This window comes from Symphalangus syndactylus, chromosome 1 (assembly GCF_028878055.3).
Source record: "Symphalangus syndactylus isolate Jambi chromosome 1, NHGRI_mSymSyn1-v2.1_pri, whole genome shotgun sequence".
Classification (NCBI taxonomy): Eukaryota; Metazoa; Chordata; class Mammalia; order Primates; family Hylobatidae; genus Symphalangus; species Symphalangus syndactylus.
Genome location: NC_072423.2, coordinates 105,932,204 through 105,945,954, shown reverse-complemented (window position 1 = coordinate 105,945,954; position 13,751 = coordinate 105,932,204). Strand labels below are relative to the sequence as shown.

General features: G+C 42.5%; 1 protein-coding gene across 5 annotated transcripts in view; it reads left to right on the top strand.

The window, feature by feature from the left end:
- CACNA2D3 (calcium voltage-gated channel auxiliary subunit alpha2delta 3) overlaps window positions 1–13,751 on the top strand; it is a 959,332-nt gene that overhangs the window by 881,270 nt on the left and 64,311 nt on the right. For all 5 annotated transcript variants that reach the window (XR_010122405.1, XR_010122406.1, XM_055273813.2 and 2 more), the window contains 3 exons: window positions 8,098–8,173; window positions 11,101–11,153; window positions 12,696–12,751. Coding sequence is in view for 3 of the 5 variants with exons in the window: in XM_055273813.2 (XP_055129788.1) it covers window positions 8,098–8,173; window positions 11,101–11,153; window positions 12,696–12,751 (185 nt within the window). In the remaining 2 variants the exon portion in view is untranslated. The remainder of the gene's footprint in view (window positions 1–8,097; window positions 8,174–11,100; window positions 11,154–12,695; window positions 12,752–13,751) is intronic.

Genomic DNA, 13,751 nt, shown 5'->3' with positions numbered 1-13,751 from the left:
TTGCAGGTGGCACCTCCTATTTGGTGAGTCAAGGAAGTACCCCTGAATGTGTCCAGACTGGTACTAGGCCCTGGGAGGAAGTGTCTGGTTTTTAAAGTGGAACCAACCCAAATGCCCATCAATGATAGATTGGATAAAGAAAACATGGCACATATACACCATGGAATACTATGCAGCCATATAAAAGGATGAGTTCATGTCCTTTGCAGGGACATGGATGAAGCTGGAAACCATCATTCTCAGCAAACTAACACAAGAACAGAAAACCACACGCTGCATGTTCTCACTCATAATTGGGAGCTGAACAATGAGAATACATGGACACAGGGAGGGGAACATCACACACCAGAGCCTGTCAGGGGGTGGAGGACTAGGGGAGGGAGAGCATTAGGAGAAATACCTAATGTAGATGATGGGTTGATGGATGCAGCAAACCACCATGGCACATGTATACCTAGGTAACAAACCTGCATATTCTGCACATGTACCCCAGAACTTAAAGTATAACGAAACAAAAAATAAATAAAGTCCAGTCCCTGCCTGCAAGCTACTTACAGTTAAGGTGAGAGGGGAAGAAACAACACAAGAAAATGCAAGTGAGGTATATCACATTCTCAAATTCACGGCTGTCAAACCTGTTTGCACATTAGAATTCCTTGGGGAGCTTAAAAAATAACTTATACCAAATCCCCACCCCAGACTAATGAAATATTGCAGATAGGAGGTGAGATGCTCAGGTATCCTCATGTATATGAAATTACTTTGGCCCGGCTCAGTGACTGATGCCTGTAATCCCAGCACTTGGGGAGGCTGAGGTGGGGGAAGGGCTTGAGCTCAGGTGTTGGAGACCAGCTTGGGCAACCACATCCAGCATGTGAGACCTCATCTCTACCAAAAAAAAAAAAAAAATTAGCTAGGTGTGGTGACATGCACCTGTAGTCCTAGCTACCCAGGAAGCTGAGGCAGGAGGAGGATCGCTTGAACTGAGGAGTTGAAGGCTACAGTGAGCTATGTGCCACACACTAAAGCCTGGGTGACAGAGCAATACCCCATCTCAAAAGAGAAAAGAAAAGGAAAGAAAATTTATTTGAAGTTCCCCAGGTGATTCTAAAGGGCAGCCAAAGTTGAGAATCACTGTTTTAAACAAATGCCAATGTGTATGCCTTAGGAATTGAGAGTGAGTTTACATCCCATTTTTCAGATTCTTCTGATGAGGCCTCATCAGAGGCCCATGAGATCCCTAAGGAGCAAGATATCCCTCGGGAATTCATGTTTGGGAAGCAGTTTAAGGGTGCAGCTTTAAACTATGAGACCTGGACTGATAATCCAGCCCCTTTGATTACTAGTGTGCTGATAATCTTGGACCTGTGACTTCATCTGTCTGAGACTTAGTTTCCCCTCATATAAAATATGACCATCAGAGATAATGTCAACACTGCTGACAGAAAGTAATCAATTCTTTGTTTTTTTTTTTTTTTGAGATGGAGTCTTGCTCTATTGCCCACACCCAGGCTGGAGTGCAGTGGCACAATCTCAGTTCACTGCCACCTCCGCCTCTTGAGTTCAAGCAATTCTCATGTCTTAGCCTGCCAAGTAACTGGGACTACAGGTGCGTGCCACCATGCCAGGCTAATTTGTATTTTTAATAGAGATGGGGTTTTGCCATGTTGGCCAGGCTGGTCTTGAACTCCTGACCTCAAGTGATCAGCCCACCTTGGCTTCTCAAAGTTGTGGGATTACAGGCATGAGCCACCACACCTGGCCTTTAATCAATTAATTCTTATGGTTACTGTCTTCTTACCTGGGTAAGATGCTGATGGGATTAATATCTCAGCATCTACAACTTTGTTTCTCTTTATATTATCAGCACCTGTTGATGAAAGGTGTTGATTTGGTGCCAACAGACCCTCTGCTTAATCCACCAAATGAGTGATGCTTTCTTGTTGCTCCCCATTCAGTGTTCAGCAGTGAACCCTGAGAGGTCTTGATAGCCTGTGTGAAGTTTATTCTTGGCTAATGATGGGTGCTCATTAGCTAAAGTTAGTTTTTGTTTTGTTTTGTTTTTTGAGATGGAGTCTTGCTCTGTCGCCCAGGCTGGAGTGCAGTGGTGCGATCTCAGCTCACCAAAAGCTCCATCTCCCGGGTTCACGCCATTCTCTTGCCTAAGCCTCCCGAGTAGCTGGGACTACAGGCGCCTGCTACCATGCCTGGCTAATTTTTTATATTTTTAGTAGAGACAGGGTTTCACTATTTTAGCCAGGATGGTCTCGATCTCCTGACCTCGTGATCTGCCCGCCTCGGCCTCCCAAAGTGCTGGGATTACAGGCGTGAGCCACCGCGCCCGGCCAGCTAAATTTGTTTAACTAATTTCCAGTTGGAGGGCTGAAAGGCAGTAGGACCAGGGTTTTGTAAATTCACTGCCTCCGCTGTGTTGGAGACACTGCACTGATCTTAAAGAACATTGCCATCTCTGCAAGAAGTTGCTGTGGGATGAGATGATGACTGATAGGAGCAGGAGAGAAGGGAGAGCACATTTTGGATCTTCTATTAGCACTCCTATCAAGAGGTTGAGCTTTCTACTTTCCTGGCTTTCTGAGATGTAAGAATGAGTAAGGGCTTCCCATGGCGACAGTCTCTTTGTTAAGAATTTCCTATGTTCCTGCCCCATGCCTTTTCAATTGCAAGTTGAAAGCTGCCCCCAGAAGACACATTTTGTAGCGCAACAAAGAAGACGTATTTTTACGTGCTACCTTAGTGAGTCATTTTGCTTCTCAGACTTTTCAATTCGGAATTGCTTAATTATGTCCCATGATAGGTCTCTATGTCAAATGCCTCCCTTGTCCTGTTTTTAGGGCTGTATTTGCAGACATTAAGCTGTTTCAAGATTGTTTTTTAGGCCAGTTGTTTAGCCAAAGTGAGCTAATTTGATGAATCATTACAGGAAAATTACCTGGCCTCATGGTACATAGTAGGTGTTTAATAAATGTTGAGCCCCACAGTTGCTAACCACCCCTAAATTAGGCAGCCTAAATTAGCTGAGCTTATGCTGTTAAAATGCAGCCTGCTCATTCTTAGAGCAAATATTTTTCTTGGTCAGGATTTTTGTCTAGTTGGAAAAGAACAGTATCAGCAAAATGGCTTTAAACATGTCTTAATGTCATGAGTTTGTCACCCAAGGCTCCACTCAGCATGGGTGCAGGGCTACCAGGCTTTGTTTGCGTTGCTTTGAGCTGCTTCTTCAGAGGCCATATCTGCCTTCTGTCAAAGTTTAAAGTTTCAAAGTTCCACCATCCGTGTGGGCACACAGTGATGCTAATGATAAGGTTGGTTGGAGTGGCCTGGTGGTGATGTCATGGGGATTAAGGGATGTTATCTGTAATAAGAATACACCCCCACTGCTGAGTGCAGCTGCACACAGCACCAGTCTTTGGCTGGGCATGCTTCTCAGAGCTGATTTTAGAGCCCAATGAAAGCAGGCAATTATCATGTTCTTTAACTATAATCAGCCGAACAGGATACAGGTAGCCGCAAAATGGAGTTATTTAAAACAGTAACAAAATCACTTCAAAAATGGTAAGAATCTGGAAGTCTCTTTCTGCAACATCTAGTTAAAGCTGTCCAAGTGTGGAGAAGACAGGGAAGGCTTATTTTGTAACCTCCTCAATGGCAATAGTATCAGGAAAGCCTCCTTTTGAAATAGAGGAGTGGGGAACGAGGGGAGGGAGAGCGTTAGGACAAATACCTAATGCACATGGGGCTTAAAACCTAGATGGTGGGTTGATAAGTACAGCAAACCACCATGGCACATGTATTCCTATGTAACAAACCTGCATGTTCTGCACATGTATCCTATAACTTAAAGTAATATTTAAAAATAAATAAATAAAAGACAGGAACCTTGGCCTGGGGGCTGCCCCAGAGCAATTTAGTTTAGCCCCAACATGTAAACTAGAGCCTCTGAAAATGATCCAAGGAGAATCCTGAGTTTCCTGCCATCTGTCAGAGTGGTTACCATGGTAAGAGGCATTCACAAGTGCAGCCAGCTGTTCCAGTCTGGCCTGGTGACTCATCACCCCTTCAGCTTGGGTTGAAAGTTGATTCTGGACATTGGTTATAAGACCTTATCTTGGGCAGCATTTTTTGTGACATTCCAGTAAGACCCTGGGCTGGGGAACAGGTCTGAAGTCTAAGCATTTCTTAGAATCTGTCAGAGCCTGCTTCTGTGCAGAGAGCAAAAGGTGGTGGATTCAGCTTGGCCCCCTACTAAATCTGGCTCCATCACCAATGATCTATGTGAACTTGGGCATATTTATTTAGGCTGGCTAAGACTTGGTTTTCCCCTCTGTAAAATGGAGATGATTATAATCTATCTTGTAGGGATGTGTTTAGAGGAGTACCTGGCTTATGGTTGCTAAACAGAATTCAGTAGACATCAGCTGTTATCATTGCCTTCCGCTAAGAAGCCCATGGACAGAAGTTCCTGCATCATCGCTTGGTAACACCAGCACAGCTTCTGATGGTGTCCGTGTATTGCAGTAGCAAGCGTGGATTTTACTCTGCATTGTCTATGCCAATGAGCTAAGAAAACTAGGAGCCTTGTTCATCTTTCAGCCAGCTGGGTAATGCCTGTGTCAATTCCCATTGCATTAAACACCAGCCCATTAATTAGTAGTGGCAATGAAAAGATACCAATAATTATAACAGCAGCTATAGCCCTGCCTCCTGTTGAATACTTCCTCTCTAGCAGGCAGTGTGCTGAATGCAACACATAGATGACTTTCTTTAACCCTATGTCCACCGTATAAGGTAGTCATTATTCTCACCATTTCACAGATAGGAAACTGAGGCACCAAGAGGGTTAAAAAGACATTGTTATAAGTGGATGAGTTAGGATTTGAGCTCAGGTATTACTGACTTCAAAGATGGCATTTTCACTGTGTCACACTGACTTCCCTTGAGCCTTTGGGAACAGTGCAGCTTTAAGAGCCCAAACTCTAATAAAGAATAAAATCAGTCTTCTGTTGTAAGGATCTTAACAAGGTTGGCACACTTAGAGCATATTTCAGTGTACTTCTACACAGCTGGTTATTTAGATCTCAGAACGTCTCTGTAATTGTTTAATAAGTCAGGAAACGAAGCCTTTGAAGAGTATCAGCAAGCTGCTCAAGAATGCACCCTGGAGGCCAAGCGCGGTGGCTCACGCCTGTAATTCCAGCATTTTGGGAGGCTGAGGCAGGTGGATCACAAGGTCAGGAGTTCGAGACCAGCCTGGCCAACATAGTGAAACCCCATCTCTACTAAAAATACAAAATTAGTTGGGTGTGGTGGCATGCGCCTGTAGTCCCAACTACTCGGGAGGCTGAAGTGGGAGAATCGCTTGAACCTGGGAGGCAGAGGTTGCAGTGAGCCGAGACCACGCCATTGCACTCCAGCCTGGGTGACAGAGAGTGAGACTCCGTCTCAAAAAAAAAAAAAAAAAAAAAAAGAATGCACCCTGAATATACGGTGGGACCAACTTTTGAAACCATGACCATCCTGCATCCATGGCTATGAGACTCCAAGCACATGCACGTTCCTCTCAACCCCATGCTGCCTCTCACCTGGCTCTGGCACATGTTTTAGGTGTAGAGACAGCATTAGGCAGTGGGAAAAGGATAAGTCAATACCAATTCTTGCCAAATGCTAGAAAGCCCTTGCAGGGGTACCTGTAGAAATCTCCTGAGTGATGATGGAGATGGTGGCCTGGCGGGCCAGTCAGGGACCAATTAGAGTTGTCCATTGTGGTCTGCAGTTGATTCTGTGACATATCCCGGTGTCTGGGTTAGTGCTAGGGCTGTGTCAATGGTGAGAGTGTTTCTGTGAGAAGTTTGTGCAGGGACATCCCCAAGCCTAATGCTTGGCTGATTTATGGTCTTCGTTTCTGTTTGTATAAACAAAGCTTCAAAGCTTCTTGGCTGCATCTGTGTAAGGAAAAAAGCCAGAGGACAGTGAAGAAATGCTCTGATGAAGAAAAGACCTTGAGGACTGGCTACGTGACCACTGGTATCCCCTTGGGCTTTGCTGCCCAGGGAGTGCTGTGTGCTGCTGCTGGTTAGGAGCTGGCTTTGATCTTCCATTTGGTCAAATGTGGCTGGTTTTCTGCTTGGTACCCACAGACAACTGTGTTTAATCCATTTATCAGTAATGTCCATAAGTTACTGTCCAGATAAGGAGCCTCCACATCACATTTTGCAGTTGACCCCTTTGTTCTCAGTTGTGTCATCATCTATGTAACATTCGTGCAATCAGGCAATCGTTTATGCATTCACCCTTTTAAAACTGAATGCCTTCTGTATGCTGGGTGCTGTACTAGGTGCTAGAGGTAGGTGTGAAACAGAGCCAACACCAATCCTGCTGCTTTTACATCTACAGGTCTTTCCAAGCACAGCAGTAAGTGCACTCAACATTAACCATTCTAGTATTCTAGAAAGGAATTCCTGTGGGGAGAATTTCATCCAGTCATGTAGAAGCACATGTATTAAAGTATTTAAAATCTCATCTGGCAGTTGTTATGTAACTCAGGCTGGACTTTACGTGTCTCTCCTTTGGGCTGCTAGGCATGGTAGGAGGGGATGCCGAAGGGAAGGGTGGGAATGCCAGACTCCTTTGGCTATACCTTTGAAGCATGGGATAAGGTGTTCATACCATCTAAATACTGGAACATGCGTAGGGGCAAAGAGGGAGAGCTTGCCCCATCACCCCCTGAAGGTTTGCTGAAAATGAACTGACAAAGGGCAGGTGAATATGAAAAAAAGGCACACAAAATTTATTTTAATATGGACAACACAGGGGAATCATAGTAGAATGGTTACCCAGTAACCCAATGGGGTACAGATGCTTAAATGCCCGTCTTCGTAGGGGAGGGAAAAGGGGGGAAATATGGCTACTTGAGGGATAATAAATGATTTTGAGGGGGAAACGAGTGGGCCTAGTGCCCAGACAATGGTTAGTAAATAATTTCAATGGAAATTGAATGGGATGGAGAGCTGACAATGGTTTGGGAAGAAGTTGGCCTGGGCTCTAGGTGCGGTGTTTAATTTTCAGTCTCTTCCTCTTAATATGAATTGTAATCTTCTGTTCTCTGGTGAATGAAATGTCAGGAAAGGCAATTGTATTTCTCTTTGGCAGATCTGGCTTTTAGGTAGATAAGGGAACTTCAGAGAACAACTTCATCTGGTGGTTTGGGAGAGACAGAGGATTAAGAGACTGTGGGGTAAGGGAGACAGGGAGCAAGGTCGGGGAAACCTTGAGACTGCTTCATGTCAAAGCACCATATTTTGGGGTAATGGTTTCTGAGTCCCAACACATGGTACCAGAAATTGCCATTCACCTTTCCTTTGTTGATGGGGAAATTAAAATACATTGAATAATGTTAAAGTAAAGCAACTGAGTAAAGGTCATAATTGGGATGAAAGCTATACTTTTATCACCAGTGTAGGAAAAAAAATGTCCACTTTGTTTTTGTTTCATAAGCTATGCTGTTTTCAAAATAAGGTACATTCACTCTTATGGTGATGACAATAAGGAGTAGGGATTACAATTAGTAAGCCAGCTGGTTTCCCACACATTGTCAATGTGCAGGGCTTATCCTGGTCCAAACCTGTTTCCTGGTGCTTGAGAAACACAGAATCCTGCCATGTTTTATCCCGAAGTGGTTCTTCTTAGTTCTCCTGTCCCTTGGAGACATGGCCCAGGTAAATTCCATCCGGGTCTTAGAATCCAGTTCAGAACAGCACGTTCCCTTTGGAATATCTTGCTCAATGCAGACCATCCTTGTTCAGACCAAATGACTGTTTCATCAAGTTAGATGGGTCCTCATCCCCCTCTACCCTTCCCAATACCTTCGTTCCCTTTGTTCTTCAAATGCCAAGTGATAACATGACTGTGCCCCCAGCATTGGCCTTTGCCGGGCTCCTTGTTCGTCATCCATGTTAGGGCTGCATGGTGTTTGTCACTGTTGCACTTGATGATAGTGACTGCTCACCTTGTAGTACATAGCATGAATTGGTTCCCATGCTTTCTCATTTGGTGAAGCTCCCTTCCATTTCTTTCCTGTAGAATTACCCTTTATGACTACCAAGCCATGTGTAGAGCCAACAGGGAAAGCAGCGATGGCGCCCATGGCCTCCTGGATGTAAGTACTGTGCCGTCACTCAGAAAACAGCTGCACATTTCTGTCTTTCTCCCTGTCTGAGTATTATCTTCCTCTTTGGAGTAATCAAGTTTACCTTTTTGCAAAATCATGAACATTTTGACTTTACTCATTTAAAAAAAAAAAAAAAAAAACACTTCAGGCCAGGCGCGGCAGCTCATGCCTGTAATCCCAGCACTTTGGGAGGTCCAGGTGGCTGGATCACTTGGCGTCAGGAGTTTGAGACCAGCCTGGCCAACATGGTGAAACCCCATCTCTACTAAAAATACAAAAATTAGCCAGGCGTGGTGGCGCACACCTATAATCCCAGCTACTCAGGAGGCTGAGGCGGGAGAACTGCTTGAACCCAGGAGGAGGAGGTTGCAGTGAGCCAAGATCATGCCACTGCACTCCAGCCTGGGCAACAGAGTGAGCCTACCTCTCAAAAAAAAAAAAAAAAAAAAAAATTAAAATTTTAAAAAGCCACTGCTATTTCAACTCAGATCCAGTGATTATATGAATGAGAAATGGATCTAAAGTCTTTGATGGATTAATGCAGCAGCCCCTTGTGATGGATGGAAAAAGGGAGAAGTTTTGTTAATTCTCTCATTTGTATATAAAAGAACTTGGTTTTATTCAACAGACTTTTCCTTTTAGTTTGTAATAGAGTTGTGAGCTTGTGCCCTAATTCCCGTTTTGATCACAGATACTCCCTCTCCCCTAATCATGCCACTGGGTTTCAGCATCGGTTTCCCTGGAGCTGATTCCTTGGTGATGTCACAGATGAGGATCAATCAGCATAGCTATTGTACCATTAGAAACTGGCTTTCAGATGGCCAGAAATTAACTGTTACCACTTACTCCCAAATTAAAAATATAATTTACAATGTGTAGAAAACGTAAATTTGGCCAGCAATACCTAAAAACACAGAAAAAATCAGATATAGTGTACCTCTGGATAGTCTGTCGTATGTGTTTAAATATAACCCTTACAATGTTATGATTTTGTAAATACCAAAAATTAACCTAAAATTTTGTTTGAAACACAACGTTTAAAAGCCATTTTGGCTTTAAAATATGTATACTTTCTAATTTGCAGATGTAAGATGTTACAAGGGGATTATTTAAAAACCAGATAATTAACACGGTTCTCCTACACTGAGGAAGCAAGAAATGATTCAGAGCTGGCAAATTTGTGAGAGGCAACTAAAGAGATGAATATTTTGAAAAATACAGCTTTCTAACCCAACTCCCCTAACCTTAGCATGAATATTTCCAGACATTAAACGTTCCCAAGATATATTTCCATCATTAGATTTAAAAGCTCAGTGGCTTTATGCTTTTAGATGATAATGTGCATTTAAATTTTTTTAATCCTGTATTTGCATAATCCCTTTGTTTACTCATATATTGAGCCAATGCCTGGCACGGAATGCCTGAGTGCCTTCCCCTGGCCTCAGAGCCAGCTGCCCCTGCTACTGCCCTCTTTCCCCTCCCCCGCAACCTCCAAAGCTTCCTTAATCCTTTTATTCACTCTCTCCTTCCCCTGACCCACATTACCCATCCCAGCAGATACAAAGACACAACATTGTCCCATAGTCTGACCACCCCGGCCTTTTTGAAAGCAAGATGATTATTTCTCAAGCCATAAAATGTAATGGCAAAACCTCAGGACTGCAAAGTGTGGTTTCAGGAGACTGTTAAAAGTTCACATCCTTATCTGACCCTAATCCTGGCGGCCCAGAACCCTGTGATTCAAGGAATGATGTGGAAGCACTCAGTAGAATCAGAGCAAGAGATACACCAAGTCTGAAATCTGGGTGGGCTGGGAAGAGCCTCAGCGTTGTTGTTGTTGTTGTTCTGCTCATTGACTTTCTGGCTGGACTGGGAAAGTTTTGAGAATGATTGGGGGCATGTAAATTTGTTCTTGTTTCATTTAAAACTGGATAATTCCTCCATTCTCAGTTCTAGTTCTTATAATTAAAATGCTCAGAAGGTGGGATTAAGCAGCTGTAGCTGCAGAAGCAAGGATTTGGCATGCATTTCAATTCTCCGATATCTACAGGCAACCACAAAAGGTTCTGGGATTCTTCTGGACCTGACATCTGGAGCCCAGAGCCCGGGATTTGCCAGTGTCATTGCCTGTCTCTCAAGTTCACCCACCACTCACATAACTGGCATAGCTAGGTACAAAGAACCAACTGAGGGAGAGACTTGGTATTTTCCAGAATTCAGGAAATTGAATTATCCACATAGGAAATATCACAGAGTAAACAATCCAACTGCTTTTTTTAATTAAAATATTCTGAAATAAAGATTAGGCTTTCAATGCCTTCTTTTATAGAGTGAAGGGGATTTTCAGCAAGGATAAAATCACGTGTTTATATGGTTATCATTTTTTTCAAGTCCAAATATGTAAGTGTGAGAAAAGGCAGCTTAAATCCTACATAATTCATGGACGGCATTAAAATCAGGTGTATGCAATTTTTGCTCATTTTAGTGAATGACATACAGTGATGGAGAACAGAGAATCACCTTTCCAAGAGGCTGCCCTGTAAATTACCATTTGAAATTAGTTATATGATTCCAGCCCCCTCCGCATTAAGCTTCAAAATATTAGCCCCTAGAGGGTAAAGGTTTAAGCATCGGGTGCTGAACTTCCTTTTTCCTCCCACTGATAACCCTTGTATTAGATCAGGTTTATTTTACTTGTAAATCACATCTCACTAGAGTGGAGTTCAAAGTTTTAAAATGTTAGTTTTAGGATACAGTATCCAACAATTTTCTTTCCTTAGCTAGAAGGCCACTGTTTTTTAACATGATATCAATCTCTCTAGAAGAATAACATTGTCCTTATGTAAAGCCCTAAATTAAGCTACAAATTTTGTGTGCAATTCATTGTTTTTAATGAACTGAATTCTTCTCTTCAGCCTTATAATGCCTTCCTGTCTGCAGTAAAATGGATCATGACAGAACTTGTCTTGTAAGTAAAATCTGCTGCATTGTTTGAAAAGTATTAATATTTTCATTTTTGTATCATAAAGTGATCTAAGAGATTGTGAGTCATGCTTTCAATAACCATTAGATTCCTAGTACTCTGAGATAACCTCATTGAACATCTCAAAATATTGAACACAGAGACCAAAAAATGATCTTTTATTAAGTGACTCTTGATCACTCTTTATGCTATTAGGTCATTGTTTAGCAGATTAGCAGTTTGCAATACACAACAAATTTACTTATTGTGGTTACTGTTCAATTTCACATGGGTGTCTGGCTGTTTTTACTGCAGCCTGGATGTGCTGTGGTCAGAAGAGTACACTGCTGTGACTGTCCACCATGCCACTTTGGCTGTCTTGGCCTGTGCAGGAATGGGTGCCTGTGAGATCGTCAGCTAGGGCCGGGGGCTTTCTCAGGTGTGATTTCATTGTTTATCCTGTAAAACTATCGTCTTGTTTGGAGGTGCTGGTTGCATCTATGACTTAGATCTAACACTTGAAATGGCACAAAGATGAAAGTCTTGACTTTTAGATTAGATATTAGACACATTACAGAAACACTGTGTCACACAAAAGGGAAGAATTTCATAGATGAACATGTAAACAAGATTGTTTAAGTTGCACCAAACTCTCTCATTCTTATTTCCCCTCCTTAGACTCCAGTTCTGTGGGTTTGAGGCAAATTTCATGCCATTTGATGGATAGTCACTGTCCTCTTAATTTAATGCAACGTATATTAATTTAATAAAGTTTGTGAATTCAAATGGGTAGTAAATTCTCCATATACACATGAGGCAGAGAAAGAACATTAACAGATAATAGTGGGATTTTGATTGAGAGAGAACTGCTAGGAATAGTAGCCATAAGCCTGAAAAGCAAATGACCGAATTTTGATCTCTCTTCATCCATTTGGAGGATAATTTATATTATTTTTGTATTCTTTACCAGCCATTGAGAAATGTTGATTTTTATGAAGTTGCATTGTGACATAATTTCATAGAAGTCTGTTCCACCTCCCTCTACACACACACACACACACACACACACACACACACACACACGGAGGGGGCTTAAACAAGTTCGAGTTGCAGTATTTATTTTGAAAGCATCTTTTATTACTACAGTTCGTAGTCTTGGTAGGGGAGAATATTCTATTTGTATTTCTGAACTAAGGGAAGAGAAGCTCATTAGAAATGGGCTCTTTACTGTGGAATCAAACTAGATGATATTAAGATTGAAGAACTGGTGAACAATAACGAGAAAAGTATTTCAGCCTATACAGCAGGTTATTCCTCATCTAGGAATCTTTGAGTCTAGGTGAACCTGGCTTTGGGGATAAAATAGCCTTTCATGAGAAAGATAAGCCACTGTGAAAATTTAGTGGTAACTCAACCAACTGTGTTGATATCTCCAAATTGTGATGTTCTCAAATGAGGTAAGCGATACTGAAGAATACAGAAAGTCACTGTTCTGTGACATGGGCATGGATGACGAAGTAACATTGGGCTTTTCCACGATCTGTTTAGGTTCCTGGTGGAATTTAACCTCTGCAGTTGGTGGCACTCCGATATGACAGCTAAAGGTGAGCAGCAACTGGTTTCTGTTTCCCAGCTTGGAGGGATAAGCGCTGGGTTCACCGGCTACTTTTCATCAGGGATGTGCTGGCTCACAGAAAATTCCCCAGGACAAAGTCATGATTTTTCAGCTCTGTCAGCAAAAAGCCACCCTTTGTACTAAGTGCTGTGCTATCCAGTCTGACACAGAATTCCACAGGCTTCATTCAGCCCACGTTGAATGTACATCTTGACCTGTTTCCTTAGCTAAGGCTTTCAGGTCATACACTGCACAGGTAAATTCTTCAGAAAGCTCTGAATTTACCTGTGCAATGCTGAAATAGAAGGGCAATCCTGAAATAGAAGGGAGACAGACACACTACCTGTGTCTCAGGCTAAATGAATGACTAGCCATTCTATTTTTGTTTTCACAGTTACTCTCATAGAACATAAATCTGACCACATTACTCTCCCTTCTCAAATACCTTTGATGATTTGAGGAGGGTGTAATTAGTAGAGACTCTTGGAGGCATGGGATGTGGAGTTAGATCAGAATAGGTTTCAGTCCCGGCTTAGAGGTTGGCCTTGGGCATATCAGCTGATCTGTCTCCAAGGCTCAGTTTCCCTATGCTAAGCACAATGGGGAAAATAATATTTATTTATCTTAGAAAGTGAGTGAGTGTGTGTGTGTGTGTGTGTGTGTGTTTAATGCTATGAGAAATCATATTACATGCTGACCACAGTGACTGGAACATAAGTCCTCAAAAAATAGTAGCAATACTGCATGTTCTCACGTATAAGTAAGGTAAACATTGAGTAAACATAGACACAAACAAGGGAACAACAGACACTGGGGCCTAATTGAGGTGGAGGGTGGGAGGAGGGTGAGGATGGAAAAACTACCTATCGGGTACTATGCTCACTACCAGGCTGATGAAATAATCTGTACACCAAACCCTCGAGACATGCAATTGACCCATATAAAAAACCTGCACATGTACCCTCCACACCTAAAATAAAAGTTGGGAG